At 50.5% G+C, this 16,051-nt stretch overlaps 1 protein-coding gene across 1 annotated transcript in view; it reads right to left on the bottom strand.

Moving 5' to 3' along the window:
• Window positions 1–15,526, bottom strand: part of LOC109884126 (epidermal growth factor receptor kinase substrate 8-like protein 2) — an 81,163-nt gene extending 65,637 nt beyond the window's left edge. Inside the window, 1 exon segment of the mRNA XM_031832918.1 lies at window positions 15,235–15,526. Within this exon segment, the coding sequence (XP_031688778.1) occupies window positions 15,235–15,352 (118 nt within the window). The 5' untranslated portion in view covers window positions 15,353–15,526.
• Between the last annotated feature and the right edge of the window lie 525 nt (window positions 15,527–16,051).

Here is a 16,051-nt window from a genome sequence, read left to right as displayed (position 1 = left end):
GATGGGAAGGTGTGTATATCTCCACTCAATCCCAGACCAACGTACATCTTCTAGTGGTTGATCAACTGTATTACAAGCTAATATTATAATTACTTCATATGTTTATTTGACATTTATTATTTAGGCCTGAATCATAATCATGTAGCAGGACACGTCTCTCCTTTTCTGACACGACTGGAATATTCCCGATACACAACAAACATTAGGCTACCTAGCTTGATCACATTTCTTTAGACGTGTGGGCAGAATGTTTACATACCGAGCAGGGACATTGTTAACAGGCATGCCGTGCCGAACACGGGCCACCGCGCATTCCGCGACATTGATTGTCTATCGGAACAATTGAAAAGTAAATGTTGCCGACAGCCCTCACCTCGCACAGTCAAAGGTCAGCCATATCTCCAAAGTAAATAGACCGGTGGCCTATGATAGTATGGGTAGGCTACAGTATTTCTGTGCAATAGGAGCATGACATCCTATCCTATTTAATCTCAAAGCCTATACCAAGGCAGGATGCAGGAACACAATTGATAAACAAAACATAGACCAATTGTTGTCCTATGTGCTATACCACGCCCCTCTACCAGGAACACAGTCCTATCATCACCTCCTCTACCAGGAACACAGTCCCATCATCACCCCCTCCACCAGGAACACAGTCCTATCACCCCCTCCACTAGGAACACAGTCCTATCATCACCTCCTCCACCAGGAACACAGTCCTATCATCACCTCCTCCACCAGGAACACAGTCCTATCATCACCTCCTCCACCAGGAACACAGTCCTATCATCACCTCCTCCACCAGGAACACAGTCCTATCATCACCTCCTCTACCAGGAACACAGTCCCATCATCACCCCCTCCACCAGGAACACAGTCCTATCACCCCCTCCACCAGGAGCACAGTCCTATCATCACCTCCTCCACCAGGAACACAGTCCTATCATCACCTCCTCCACCAGGAACACAGTCCTATCATCACCTCCTCCACCAGGAACACAGTCCTATCATCACCCCCTCCACCAGGAACACAGTCCTATCATCACCTCCTCCACCAGGAAACACAGTCCTATCATCACCTCCTCCACCAGGAACACAGTCCTATCATCACCTCCTCCACCAGGAACACAGTCCTATCATCACCTCCTCCACCAGGAACACAGTCCTATCATCACCTCCTCCACCAGGAACACAGTCCTATCATCACCTCCTCCACCAGGAACACAGTCCTATCATCACCCCCTCCAACAGGAAACACAGTCCTATCATCACCTCCTCCACCAGGAACACAGTCCTATCATCACCTCCTCCACCAGGAACACAGTCCTATCATCACCTCCTCTACCAGGAACACAGTCCTATCATCATTCCCTCCACCAGGAACACAGTCCTATCATCACCTCCTCTACCAGGAACACAGTCATATCATCATCCCCTCCACCAGGAACACAGTCCTATCATCACCCCCTCCACTAGGAACACAGTCCTATCATCACCCCCTCCACCAGGAACACAGTCCTATCATCACCTCCTCTACCAGGAACACAGCCCTATCATCACCTCCTCCACCAGGAACACAGTCCTATCATCACCTCCTCCACCAGGAACACAGTCCTATCATCACCTCCTCCACCAGGAACACAGTCCTATCATCATCCCCTCCACCAGGAACACAGTCCTATCATCACCCCCTCCACCAGGAACACAGTCCCTATCATCATCTCCTCCACCAGGAACACAGTCCTATCATCCCCTCCTCAACTAGGAACACAGTCCTATCATCATCCCCTCCACCAGGAACACAGTCCTATCATCACCTCCTCCACTAGGAACACAGTCCTATCATCACCCCCTCCACTAGGAACACAGTCCTATCATCACCTCCTCCACCAGGAACACAGTCCTATCATCACCCCCTCCACCAGGAACACAGTCCTATCATCACCTCCTCCACCAGGAACGCAGTCCCATCATCACCTACTCCACCAGGAACACAGTCCCATCATCACCTCCTCCACCAGGAACACAGTCCCATCATCATCCCCTCCACCAGTAACACAGTCCTATCATCACCCCCTCCAACAGGAACACAGTCCTATCATCACCTCCTCTACCAGGAACACAGTCCTATCATCAACTCCTCTACCAGGAACACAGTCCTATCATCACCTCCTCTAGCAGGAACACAGTCCTATCATCACCTCCTCCACTAGGAACACAGTCCTATCATCACCTCCTCCACTAGGAACACAGTCCTATCATCACCTCCTCTACCAGGAACACAGTCCCATCATCACCTCCTCTACCAGGAACACAGTCCTATCATCACCTCCTCCACCAGGAACACAGTCCTATCATCACCCCCTCCACTAGGAACACAGTCCTATCATCACCCCTTCCACTAGGAACACAGTCCTATCATCACCCCCTCCACTAGGAACACAGTCCAATCATCACCTCCTCCACCAGGAACACAGTCCTATCATCACCCCTTCCACTAGGAACACAGCCGTATCATCACCCCCTCCACCAGGAACACAGTCCTATCATCACCTCCTCCACCAGGAACACAGTCCTATCATCACCTCCTCCACCAGGAACACAGTCCTATCATCACCTCCTCCACCAGGAACACAGTCCTATCATCACCCCCTCCACCAGGAACACAGTCCTATCATCACCTCCTCCACCAGGAACACAGTCCCATCAAAGTGTCCATCTCTGAAACTGATTTCCCTTCAATGCTGACAGAGTTTGTCTTTTAGATCACATAGAAACAGGCTTCTAGTAAACAACAGGGGAGAGGGGGCTGATCCTAGTAAACAACAGGGGAGAGGGGGCTGATCCTAGTAAACAACAGGGGAGAGGGGGCTGATCCTAGTAAACAACAGGGGGGGGGCTGATCCTAGTAAACAACAGGGGAGGGGGGGCTGATCCTAGTAAACAACAGGGGGGGGCTGATGCTAGTAAACAACAGGGGTAGGGGGGGCTGATCCTAGTAAACAACAGGGGTAGGGGGGGGCTGATCCTAGTAAACAACAGGGGTAGGGGGGGCTGATCCTAGTAAACAACAGGGGAGAGGGGGCTGATCCTAGTAAACAACAGGGGTAGGGGGGGCTGATCCTAGTAAACAACAGGGGAGGGGGGCTGATCCTAGTAAACAACAGGGGAGGGGGGGCTGATCCTAGTAAACAACAGGGGAGGGGGGGCTGATCCTAGTAAACAACAGGGGAGGGGGGGCTGATCCTAGTAAACAACAGGAGGAGGGGGGCTGATCCTAGTAAACAACAGGGGAGGGGGGGCTGATCCTAGTAAACAACAGGAGGAGGGGGGGCTGATCCTAGTAAACAACAGGGTAGGGGGGGCTGATCCTAGTAAACAACAGGGTAGGGGGGGCTGATCCTAGTAAACAACAGGGGGGGGGGCTGATCCTAGTAAACAACAGGGGTAGGGGGGGCTGATCCTAGTAAACAACAGGGGTAGGGGGGGCTGATCCTAGTAAACAACAGGGGTAGGGGGGGCTGATCCTAGTAAACAACAGGGGAGAGGGGGCTGATCCTAGTAAACAACAGGGGTAGGGGGGGCTGATCCTAGTAAACAACAGGGGAGGGGGGCTGATCCTAGTAAACAACAGGGGAGGGGGGGGCTGATCCTAGTAAACAACAGGGGAGGGGGGCTGATCCTAGTAAACAACAGGGGAGGGGGGGCTGATCCTAGTAAACAACAGGAGGAGGGGGGCTGATCCTAGTAAACAACAGGGGAGGGGGGGCTGATCCTAGTAAACAACAGGAGGAGGGGGGGGCTGATCCTAGTAAACAACAGGGTAGGGGGGGCTGATCCTAGTAAACAACAGGGGGGGCGCTGATCCTAGTAAACAACAGGGGTAGGGGGGGCTGATCATAGTAAACAACAGGGGTAGGGGGGGCTGATCCTAGTAAACAACAGGGGTAGGGGGGGCTGATCCTAGTAAACAACAGGGGAGAGGGGGCTGATCCTAGTAAACAACAGGGGTAGGGGGGGCTGATCCTAGTAAACAACAGGGGAGGGGGGCTGATCCTAGTAAACAACAGGGGAGGGGGGGCTGATCCTAGTAAACAACAGGGGAGGGGGGGCTGATCCTAGTAAACAACAGGGGAGGGGGGGCTGATCCTAGTAAACAACAGGAGGAGGGGGGCTGATCCTAGTAAACAACAGGGGAGGGGGGGCTGATCCTAGTAAACAACAGGAGGAGGGGGGGCTGATCCTAGTAAACAACAGGGTAGGGGGGGCTGATCCTAGTAAACAACAGGGGGGGGGCTGATCCTAGTAAACAACAGGGGGGGGGGGGCTGATCCTAGTAAACAACAGGGGGGGGGGGGCTGATCCTAGTAAACAACAGGAGGAGGGGGGCTGATCCTAGTAAACAACAGGGGGAGGGGGGCTGATCCTAGTAAACAACAGGGGGTGGGGGCTGATCCTAGTAAACAACAGGGGAGGGGGGGGCTGATCCTAGTAAACAACAGGAGGAGGGGGGGCTGATCCTAGTGAACAACAGGGGAGGGGGGCTGATCCTAGTAAACAACAGGGGGGGGGGCTGATCCTAGTAAACAACAGGGGGGGGGGGGGTGATCCTAGTAAACAACAGGGGGGGGGGGGGGGGCTGATCCTAGTAAACAACAGGGGGGGGGGGGCTGATCCTAGTAAACAACAGGGGGGTGGGGGCTGATCCTAGTAAACAACAGGAGGAGGGGGGCTGATCCTAGTAAACAACAGGGGGAGGGGGGCTGATCCTAGTAAACAACAGGGGGAGGGGGGCTGATCCTAGTAAACAACAGGGGGGGGCTGATCCTAGTAAACAACAGGGGGGGGGGGCTGATCCTAGTAAACAACAGGGGGGGCTGATCCTAGTAAACAACAGGGGGGGGGGGCTGATCCTAGTAAACAACAGGGGAGGGGGCTGATCCTAGTAAACAGGGGGAGGGGCTGATCCTAGTAAACAACAGGGGGAGGGGCTGATCCTAGTAAACAACAGGGGGAGGGGCTGATCCTAGTAAACAACAGGGGAGGGGGGGCTGATCCTAGTAAACAACAGGGGATGGGGGGCTGATCCTAGTAAACAACAGGGGAGGGGGGGCTGATTCTAGTAAACAACAGGGGAGGGGGGGCTGATCCTAGTAAACAACAGGAGGAGGGGGGCTGATCCTAGTAAACAACAGGGGAGGGGGGGCTGATCCTAGTAAACAACAGGGGGGGGGGGGTGATCCTAGTAAACAACAGGGGGTGGGGGCTGATCCTAGTAAACAACAGGAGGAGGGGGGTGATCATAGTAAACAACAGGGGAGGGGGCTGATCCTAGTAAACAGGGGAAGGGGCTGATCCTAGTAAACAACAGGGGGAGGGGCTGATCCTAGTAAACAACAGGGGGAGGGGGGGCTGATCCTAGTAAACAACAGGGGAGGGGGGGCTGATCCTAGTAAACAACAGGGGAGGGGGGGCTGATCCTAGTAAACAACAGGGTAGGGGGGGGCTGATCCTAGTAAACAACAGGGGGGGGGGGGGGCTGATCCTTGTAAACAACAGGGGGGGGGGCTGATCCTAGTAAACAACAGGGGGGGGCTGATCCTAGTAAACAACAGGAGGAGGGGGGCTGATCCTAGTAAACAACAGGGGGAGGGGGGCTGATCCTAGTAAACAACAGGGGGGTGGGGGCTGATCCTAGTAAACAACAGGGGAGGGGGGGCTGATCCTAGTAAACAACAGGGGGAGGGGGGGGCTGATCCTAGTAAACAACAGGGGGGGGGGGTGATCCTAGTAAACAACAGGGGGAGGGGGGGCTGATCCTAGTAAACAACAGGGGGGGGGGGGGTGATCCTAGTAAACAACAGGGGGTGGGGGCTGATCCTAGTAAACAACAGGAGGAGGGGGGTGATCCTAGTAAACAACAGGGGAGGGGGCTGATCCTAGTAAACAGGGGAAGGGGCTGATCCTAGTAAACAACAGGGGGAGGGGCTGATCCTAGTAAACAACAGGGGGAGGGGCTGATCCTAGTAAACAACAGGGGAGGGGGGGGCTGATCCTAGTAAACAACAGGGGATGGGGGGCTGATCCTAGTAAACAACAGGGGAGGGGGGGCTGATTCTAGTAAACAACAGGGGAGGGGGGGCTGATCCTAGTAAACAACAGGAGGAGGGGGGCTGATCCTAGTAAACAACAGGGGAGGGGGGGCTGATCCTAGTAAACAACAGGGGGGGGGGGTGATCCTAGTAAACAACAGGGGGTGGGGCTGATCCTAGTAAACAACAGGAGGAGGGGGGTGATCATAGTAAACAACAGGGGAGGGGGGCTGATCCTAGTAAACAGGGGAAGGGGCTGATCCTAGTAAACAACAGGGGGGGGGGTGATCCTAGTAAACAACAGGGGGTGGGGGCTGATCCTAGTAAACAACAGGAGGAGGGGGGTGATCCTAGTAAACAACAGGGGAGGGGGCTGATCCTAGTAAACAGGGGAAGGGGCTGATCCTAGTAAACAACAGGGGGAGGGGCTGATCCTAGTAAACAACAGGGGGAGGGGCTGATCCTAGTAAACAACAGGGGAGGGGGGGCTGATCCTAGTAAACAACAGGGGAGGGGGGGCTGATCCTAGTAAACAACAGGGGAGGGGGGGCTGATCCTAGTAAACAACAGGGGAGGGGGGGCTGATCCTAGTAAACAACAGGAGGAGGGGGGCTGATCCTAGTAAACAACAGGGGAGGGGGGGCTGATCCTAGTAAACAACAGGAGGAGGGGGGGCTGATCCTAGTAAACAACAGGGGAGGGGGGGCTGATCCTAGTAAACAACAGGGGAGGGGGGGCTGATCCTAGTAAACAACAGGAGGAGGGGGGCTGATCCTAGTAAACAACAGGGGAGGGGGGGCTGATCCTAGTAAACAACAGGAGGAGGGGGGGCTGATCCTAGTAAACAACAGGGGGGGGGGGCTGATCCTAGTAAACAACAGGGGGGGGGGATGATCCTAGTAAACAACAGGGGGAGGGGCTGATCCTAGTAAACAACAGGGGAGGGGGGGCTGATCCTAGTAAACAACAGGGGAGGGGGGGCTGATCCTAGTAAACAACAGGGGAGGGGGGGCTGATCCTAGTAAACAACAGGGGAGGGGGGGCTGATCCTAGTAAACAACAGGGGAGGGGGGGGGCTGATCCTAGTAAACAACAGGAGGAGGGGGGCTGATCCTAGTAAACAACAGGGGAGGGGGGCTGATCCTAGTAAACAACAGGAGGAGGGGGGGCTGATCCTAGTAAACAACAGGGGAGGGGGGCTGATCCTAGTAAACAACAGGGGGAGGGGGGGGCTGATCCTAGTAAACAACAGGGGGGGGGGGGCTGATCCTAGTAAACAACAGGGGGGGGGGGCTGATCCTAGTAAACAACAGGGGGGGGGCTGATCCTAGTAAACAACAGGGGGGTGGGGACTGATCCTAGTAAACAACAGGAGGAGGGGGGCTGATCCTTGTAAACAACAGGGGGAGGGGGGGCTGATCCTAGTAAACAACAGGGGGGGGGGCTGATCCTAGTAAACAACAGGGGGGGGGGGGTGATCCTAGTAAACAACAGGGAGGGGGGCTGATCCTAGTAAACAACAGGGTAGGGGGGGCTGATCCTAGTAAACAACAGGGGGGGGTGATCCTAGTAAACAACAGGGGGGGGGGGGCTGATCCTAGTAAACAACAGGGGGGGGGCTGATCCTAGTAAACAACAGGGGGGGGGGCTGATCCTAGTAAACAACAGGGGGGTGGGGGCTGATCCTAGTAAACAACAGGGGGGTGGGGCTGATCCTAGTAAACAACAGGGGAGGGGGGGGGTGATCCTAGTAAACAACAGGGGGGGGGGCTGATCCTAGTAAACAACAGGGGGTGGGGGCTGATCCTAGTAAACAACAGGGGGGTGGGGGCTGATCCTAGTAAACAACAGGGGGGGGGGGCTGATCCTAGTAAACAACAGGGGGGGGGGGCTGATCCTAGTAAACAACAGGGGAGGGGGGGCTGATCCTAGTAAACAACAGGAGGAGGGGGGGCTGATCCTAGTAAACAACAGGGGAGGGGGGCTGATCCTAGTAAACAACAGGGGGAGGGGGGGGGCTGATCCTAGTAAACAACAGGGGAGGGGGGGCTGATCCTAGTAAACAACAGGGTAGGGGGGGCTGATCCTAGTAAACAACAGGGGGGGGGGGGGGGGGCTGATCCTAGTAAACAACAGGGGGGGGGGGGCTGATCCTAGTAAAGAACAGGGGGGGGGGGGGCTGATCCCAGTAAACAACAGGAGGAGGGGGGCTGATCCTAGTAAACAACAGGGGGGTGGGGGCTGATCCTAGTAAACTACAGGGGAGGGGGGGCTGATCCTAGTAAACAACAGGAGGAGGGGGGGCTGATCCTAGTAAACAGGGGGGGGGGGCTGATCTTAGTAAACAACAGGGGGGGGGGGGGGCTGATCCTAGTAAACAACAGGAGGAGGGGCTGATCCTAGTAAACAACAGGAGGAGGGGGGGCTGATCCTAGTAAACAACAGGGGGGGGGGGGGCTGATCCTAGTAAACAACAGGGGGGGGGGGCTGATCCTAGTAAACAACAGGGTAGGGGGGCTGATCCTAGTAAACAACAGGGGGGGGGGCTGATCCTAGTAAACAACAGGGGGGGGGGGGGGCTGATCCTAGTAAACAACAGGGGGGGGGGGGGCTGATCCTAGTAAACAACAGGGGGGGGGGGCTGATCCTAGTAAACAACAGGGGGAGGAGGGGGCTGATCCTAGTAAACAACAGGGGGAGGAGGGGGCTGATCCTAGTAAACAACAGGGGGAGTAGGGGGCTGATCCTAGTAAACAACAGGGGGAGGAGGGGGGCTGATCCTAGCAAACAACAGGGGGGGGGGGGGGGCTGATCCTAGTAAACAACAGGGGGGGGCGCTGATCCTAGTAAACAACAGGGGGGGGGGGCTGATCCTAGTAAACAACAGGGGTGGGGGCTGATCCTAGTAAACAACAGGGGGGGGGGCTGATCCTAGTAAACAACAGGGGGGGGGGGGCTGATCCTAGTAAACAACAAGGGGAGGAGGGGGCTGATCCTAGTAAACAACAGGGGGAGGGGGGTTATCCGTAGGAAGGAATGTGAACTGAACTGAAACAACAGACAGCTACAAATATGAAAATACATTCAGAGAGAAGAGACAGGATAGAGGAGGAGAGAGAGAGAGAGAGAGGAGAGAGAGGAGAGAGAGAGAGAGCGAGGAGAGAGAGCGGAGGAGGAGGGAGAGGAGAGGGAGAAGGAGAGAGGGAGAAAGAGAAGGGAAAAGAGAAAGAGAGAGAAAGGGGAAAGGAGGGAGATGAGAGGGAAAAGAGAAGAGAGAGAGAAAGAGAGAGAAGAAGGAGAAGAGAAAGAGAGAGAGAAAGAGGAGAGAGAGAGAGAGAAAGAGAGAGAAGAGAAAAGAGGGAGAAGGAAGAAAGAGAGAAAGCGAGGGAGAGCGAGAGGAGGAGGAGAGGAGAGAGGAAGAGGAGAGGAGAGAAGAGAGAGGAGGAGAAGAGAGAGGAAGAGAGGAGAGAGGAAGAGGCGAGAGGAGAGAAAGAGAGGAGACAGGAGAGAAGAGAGAGAGAAGAAAGAAGAGAGAGAGAGTAGAGAAGAGAGAAGAGAAAGAGAGGAGACAGGAGAGAGGAAAGAGGCGAGAGGAGAGAAAGAGAGAGAGGAGAGAAGAGGAGAGAAAGAGAGGAGAGAAAGAGAGGAGAGAAAGAGAGAGAGAGGAGAGAAAGAAAGAGAGGAGATTGTAAGACAAGAGCAGGAAGAGAAAGTTAGCAGCAGATTTCTGCCTACAGACACACCTTAGCCCAGGTAGCTATAGTCTACATTACAGTTAACCATGTTACCTGGTGATGACATGCTCTACTCTGTTAAAAAACTTCAAAGTGGAGATACTTCAGGTCGTCTGTGTGTTGTCGTCTGTGTGTTGTCGTCTGTGTGTTGTCCGAATCCCCAGGCAGGTAGGTCCGAGTGTAGCTGTGCTCTCTCTCTCTCTACCCCTTATACACCCCTCTACCCCTCACTTCTTCCTCCCTCCCTGATGGATGGTTTTGCATAGAGCTTGTCTACCGCTCTACATCACAACAATGATTGGGAGAGAAGGGTTTTTTTTGCATGTGAGAGGAAAGTGACAATGACAGGAGATGGATGATGGCAAGAGAGGACTTCCTCTTCATGTCTACCCTACGGCGAAGACGAAACATCCTATGTATTGGACTAACAGCGATTATCAATAACACACTATCCTGTAGATTCAACAAGCCTACTCTATGAAGAGGCATATCCTATACATTCAATAAACAGCTTTGTCTCTTCCTGATAGGTTCATTAAACAGCTTTGCCTCTACCTGATAGGTTCATTAAACAGCTTTGCCTCTACCTGATAGGTCCATTAAACAGCTTTGCCTCTTCCTGATAGGTTCATTAAACAGCTTTGCCTCTACCTGATAGGTCCATTAAACAGCTTTGCCTCTACCTGATAGGTCCATTAAACAACTTTGTCTCTACCTTACAGATTTGACAAACCAAGTCTCTCTGAATATCACACATGCATACAGTATTGTCCCTGGCCATCCTGTTGGCCACCCTGCTGGTCACCCTGCTGGCCACCCTGCTGGCCACCCTACAGAGAGAAGGTGTCTCTAACAGTTACCATCTGCTACGCGATCTCACTCACCATCCAACGAGCCAAGGAACCGTTAGAAAATAGCCTCACTCTATACCACCACAGGGTTCCACTGAATGGTCTTCCTCTGTTCTTCATCAACAGTTCCCGTAGAACACCATCACTGAAAGGTCTTCCTCTGTTCTTCATCAACAGCTCTGTAGAACATCATCACTGAAAGGTCTTCCTCTGTTCTTCATCAACAGCTCCGTAGAACACCATCACTGAAAGGTCTTCCTCTGTTCTTCATCAACAGTTCCCGTAGAACACCATCACTGAATTCCGTAGCAACAGAAGACCGTGACAAACGGTGGCACAAGATGTCTTGAAATTGAACAAATTCTGTCACGTTTTTAATTTCAGTTTTTTTTAGGGCATCAACATCAACGTCACAAATTATTTTAAAGTGATTCTGTCCACAGTTGAAGAAAAAAAACATGAATATTGGAACTTATACCAACGGAACTTATACCAACGGAACTTATACCAACGGAACTTATACCAACGGAACTTATACCAACGGAACTTATACCAACGGAACTTATACCGGTATACCAACAAGGAAACACTGCATGGTGTTCAGGTTATTCTTCTGGGGACCGGGGCTGCTGGGCTGTTCAATGGCAGACAGGCTGAAAAGGTTGGAAGCAGACCATGGGTTCAATCACTATTTGAAATAATGAAAAATACGTGAGCGGGGCTTGATTGGTGCAATGGAACTAATGAAATAGTTACAAAAGTGCAAACCCCGCCCATCTGATACTCCAGGCAGGCTAAAGCATAAGATCAACGTTTTTTAAAAAGATTTCAAATAGTATTTGAACCCAGGTCTGGTTGGAAGGTGATGCAGGAGGGGGACCAGTGAGCTCAAAACTAAGGCAGGTTGGGAAGGGAATGGGTGGGGTCGAGACAGACGGACAAGGACCCCCACACACACACACACACACACACACACACACACACACACACAAGGGCGTATCACACGCGTGCACACAAGGGAGAAAAAAGACATACACAAAACACACACACAAAACATACACACACACCCTGTCTCTCTCTTTCCTCGTCAATGGCTCTTTTATCCAACATGGCTGCCAGACATGAATGTGACTCCACACCCTGTTCCAACCACAGTCTAATAACAGGCACACCCAGACCAGACCGGACCGGACCAGACCGGACCAAACCATGAACCCTGCCTGCTAAGGTAACAGTATGTGTATATTTAGGCACACACACACACTGATACATGCAAACACATACACATACATACAAACACAAGCCTCCACACAAATGCGTGCAGTACATAGTAGCCCACACCTTTTAAAACCCTATCCTCAACCAGGTGGTGGATCACGTGTTGACAATGGATTTAGAATTGTATATCTATATATAGATATATATATTTTATTTTTTTATCATCTTCACTTGAACCTGATTGGTCAACTCCCCCTCCTGCATTAATTTACATAATTGGTATTATTTTGGGGCTGCTGCAGTTCAGTGTTGTGGCCGTGTAACTTTGTCCACTCAGATGGACATTAAAACACTCAAAACGACCTAGACACATAAGATATGGGATAAAAGGCATGAGTTCTGTTGGTGAGGGGTTAACATAGCACCAGTCCTGTTTAGTAGAGACCTTGAAGAGTAGGAATATGAAAATAAATAGTTAAAATGCAAAAAGGCACAAAAAATATATATATAGAATTTCGTACAAATTTGCTCAACCAGACGGTTGATCCGTCACTAAAAAGTATGGTTGGACATGTACATTATTATACAAAAGCAAAACCAGTCCTGTTTAGTAGAGACCTTGAAGAGGTCGTACATACGTACAGACAGACAGAGACAGACAGACAGACAGACAGACAGACAGACAGACAGACAGACAGACAGACAGAGACAGACACCACGCCACACCCACAGACACACCCACAGCCACACCACCCACAGATCCCCAGGACTAACGCTGATCTACCATGTCAATCAGAATGCATCCTGGGATTCCAGGACCAATGCTGATCTACCATGTCAATCAGAATGCATCCTGGGATCCCAGGACCAACGCTGATCTACCATGTCAATCAGAATGCATCCTGGGATCCCAGGACCAACGCTGATCTAAGCACTAACAGAGAGCAGCATGAGCAGGGACTGGGTCATACCATAACACTGCTCTGCTCACCAGACTTGGGTTTAAATATGATTTTAAATCATTTCAAGTACTCTATCGGTGCTTATTAAACTTGCCTGGTACCAATGGGGAAAAAGTAAAGTACAAATAAACCCCCCCCCCCACCCCCAAAAAAAGACTTAAGTAGTACTTTCAAGTATCTTCACTGAAGTACTTTACACCACTGATCTGGGGACACACCTGACACTCCAGGCTACATTAAACGATACAAGCATTTTAAAAGATTTTGAATCGTATTTGAACCCAGGTCTGCTCTACTCTTTTTTTAACCTTTATTTAACCAGGCAAGTCAGTTAAGAACAAATTCTTATTTTCAATGACGGCCTAGGAACAGTGGGTAAACTGCCTTGTTCAGGGGCAGAACGAAAGATTTGTACCTTGTCAGGTCGGGGGTTTGAACTCACAACCTTCCGGTTACTAGTCCAACGCTCTAACCACTAGGCTACCCTGCCGACTCTGCTCACTCCCCCTGACAAGGAGGGCTTCCTGTCCGTCAAATGGACCATTGCTATGATTTGAATCAATTACTGGATAGATCTTTAAAGTTCAAGTTTTTAAAAGGAATTAAAACAGGACAATAATATCTGAGATGTATTTTAAACTAATCCCTAAAGGGGATATCTGGGATGTATTTTAAACTAATCCCTAAAGGGGATATCTGGGATGTATTTTAAACTAATCCCTAAAGGGGATATCTGAGATGTATTTTAAACTAATCCCTAAAGGGGATATCTGAGATGTATTTTAAACTAATCCCTAAAGGGGATATCTGAGATGTATTTTAAACTAATCCCTAAAGGGGATATCTGAGATGTATTTTAAACTAATCCCTAAAGGGGATATCTGAGATGTATTTTAAACTAATCCCTAAAGGGGATATCTGGGATGTATTTTAAACCAATCCCTAAAGGGGATATCTGAGATGTATTTTAAACCAATCCCTAAAGGGGATATCTGAGATGTATTTTAAACCAATCCCTAAAGGGGATATCTGAGATGTATTTTAAACTAATCCCTAAAGGGGATATCTGGGAGGTATTTTAAACTAATCCCTAAAGGGGATATCTGAGATGTATTTTAAACCAATCCCTAAAGGGGATATCTGAGATGTATTTTAAACCAATCCCTAAAGGGGATATCTGAGATGTATTTTAAACCAATCCCTAAAGGGGATATCTGAGATGTATTTTAAACCAATCCCTAAAGGGGATATCTGGGATGTATTTCAAACCAATCCCTTACCAGGTATTTTAATGATGGTCAGGTATGTGATGTGTGTATAATGACTGATAACAGAATACTACTAAGAGGCTACAGGTAGATAACGTTGAGGAGCGAGTATATGAAAACACTTACATTATATTACATTCCAGTTCACACACACACACACACACACACACACACACACACACTCAGTAGTAAACCCGTTACCATGTGTCCGTGTCACAAAAACACAGAAAAGAAAACCAGACACACTTCGGGTGCTTTCGTAAATTCAGTCTGGTCATCTACTCCGATTTCAGAGCATTCTCATCTGAGTGTGCAGAATAACTGATGAATTCGCTTAACACCTGTGGAATATGGCCGTTGTCAGTAAACTCATCAGCCAGAGCATCCGGTCTGAAAACAAAACGCTCTGAATTTGGAACGGACAATCTGGCAGCACAGTTACAGTCACCAACTCTCTGGATAACATGAAAACAGCCTAACCAGCTCTGGTAAGGAAAGTAATGTTCAGTGAGCTTTTCTCTCTCACTTAGATGTCTGGAAGTAGCTAGCAAGCTAGCTTGACTGCTTGACTGCTGTTGTTAGTACATTCAGATCGACCCTTAAAGAGATGGGCGGGGCTAACGCTTAAGAGGGTGTGAACCCTTAAAGAGATGGGCGGGGCTAAGGCTTAAGAGGTTGTGAACCCTTAAAGAGATGGGCGGGGCTAAGGCTTAAGAGGGTGTGAACCCTTAAAGAGATGGGCTGGGCTAAGGCTTAAGAGGGCGTGAACGATGCTGAATGGGTGTAGACAAAGTAGAGCTCTCCAGTAGGTGTGTCAAAAATATTGGCTTAAAAAAAAGTTGATAAACTTTCAAAGCAGAATTACTTTCCCATTGTTGCTCAACTGAAGTGTATGATATACCATTATATAGCTCTGAGTCTCTACTTTAATCCAATGTAAAAAAAAATAATAAAAACCATTTCAAATGTTGCTATATATGACAAATTTGATCCGGTCGATCACATATTAACATACAGTCAGTAGTAAACCCATTCCCCTGTGTCCGTGTCTCACACACACACACACACACACACACACACACACACACACACACACACACACTTACCATATAGAGCCTTGGCGCTAATCTTGCTGTCAGATCTGGCCACCCCACTGCAGAGAGAGGAAGAGCAGGAGGAAGAGGAGGAGGAGGGGTTACCAGGGTTACGTAGTCTGCCCTTCATCGCTTCTCCGATTGTTTTTCTCCAACTCATCCAAAATGTCACCAATGTACTACAAACACTATCTATTACTAATCAGTCGCACTACACACTCACACTGGGCTACAGTGAGTAAGAGTTTCCAGACAGGACTGGAAGAGATTAGTCCTGAGATTCTGAGCATATGGCCCAGAGAGAGAGAGAAGAGGCATGGAGAACAGGGAGAGAGAAGGAGAGCAAGAGACAGAGAGAGAGAGAGAGACAGAGAAGAGGCATGGAGAACAGGGAGAGAGAAGGAGAGCAAGAGACGGAGAGAAAGAGAGAGAGAGAAGGCGTGGGGCATTGAGAGAAAGGAGAGAGAGAGAGAGAGAAAAAGAGAGAGAGAGTGGAGGCATGGGCCTCGGGGGAAAGGAGAGAGAGAGGAGGCGTGGGTCACAGGTAGAGTAAGAGAGAGAGAGGGGGGTGGGCGTGGGGCACATGGAGAGAGAGAGATAGCGAGAGAGAGAGAGAGAGGGGGGGTAGGCGTGGGGCACATGGAGAGAGAGAGATAGCGAGAGAGAGAGAGAGAGGGGGGTAGGCGTGGGGCACATGGAGAGAGAGAGAGAGAGAGAGAGAGAGAGAGAGAGAGAGAGAGAGAGAGAGAGAGAGAGAGAGAGAGAGGGGGGGGGGGGGGTGCGTGGGGCACATGGAGAGAGAGAGAGAGAAACGCTGGAGCCAGGAACC

Source organism: Oncorhynchus kisutch, linkage group LG10 (assembly GCF_002021735.2).
Source record: "Oncorhynchus kisutch isolate 150728-3 linkage group LG10, Okis_V2, whole genome shotgun sequence".
Taxonomy (NCBI): Eukaryota; Metazoa; Chordata; class Actinopteri; order Salmoniformes; family Salmonidae; genus Oncorhynchus; species Oncorhynchus kisutch.
This window is presented reverse-complemented; position numbering and strand designations above follow the sequence as displayed.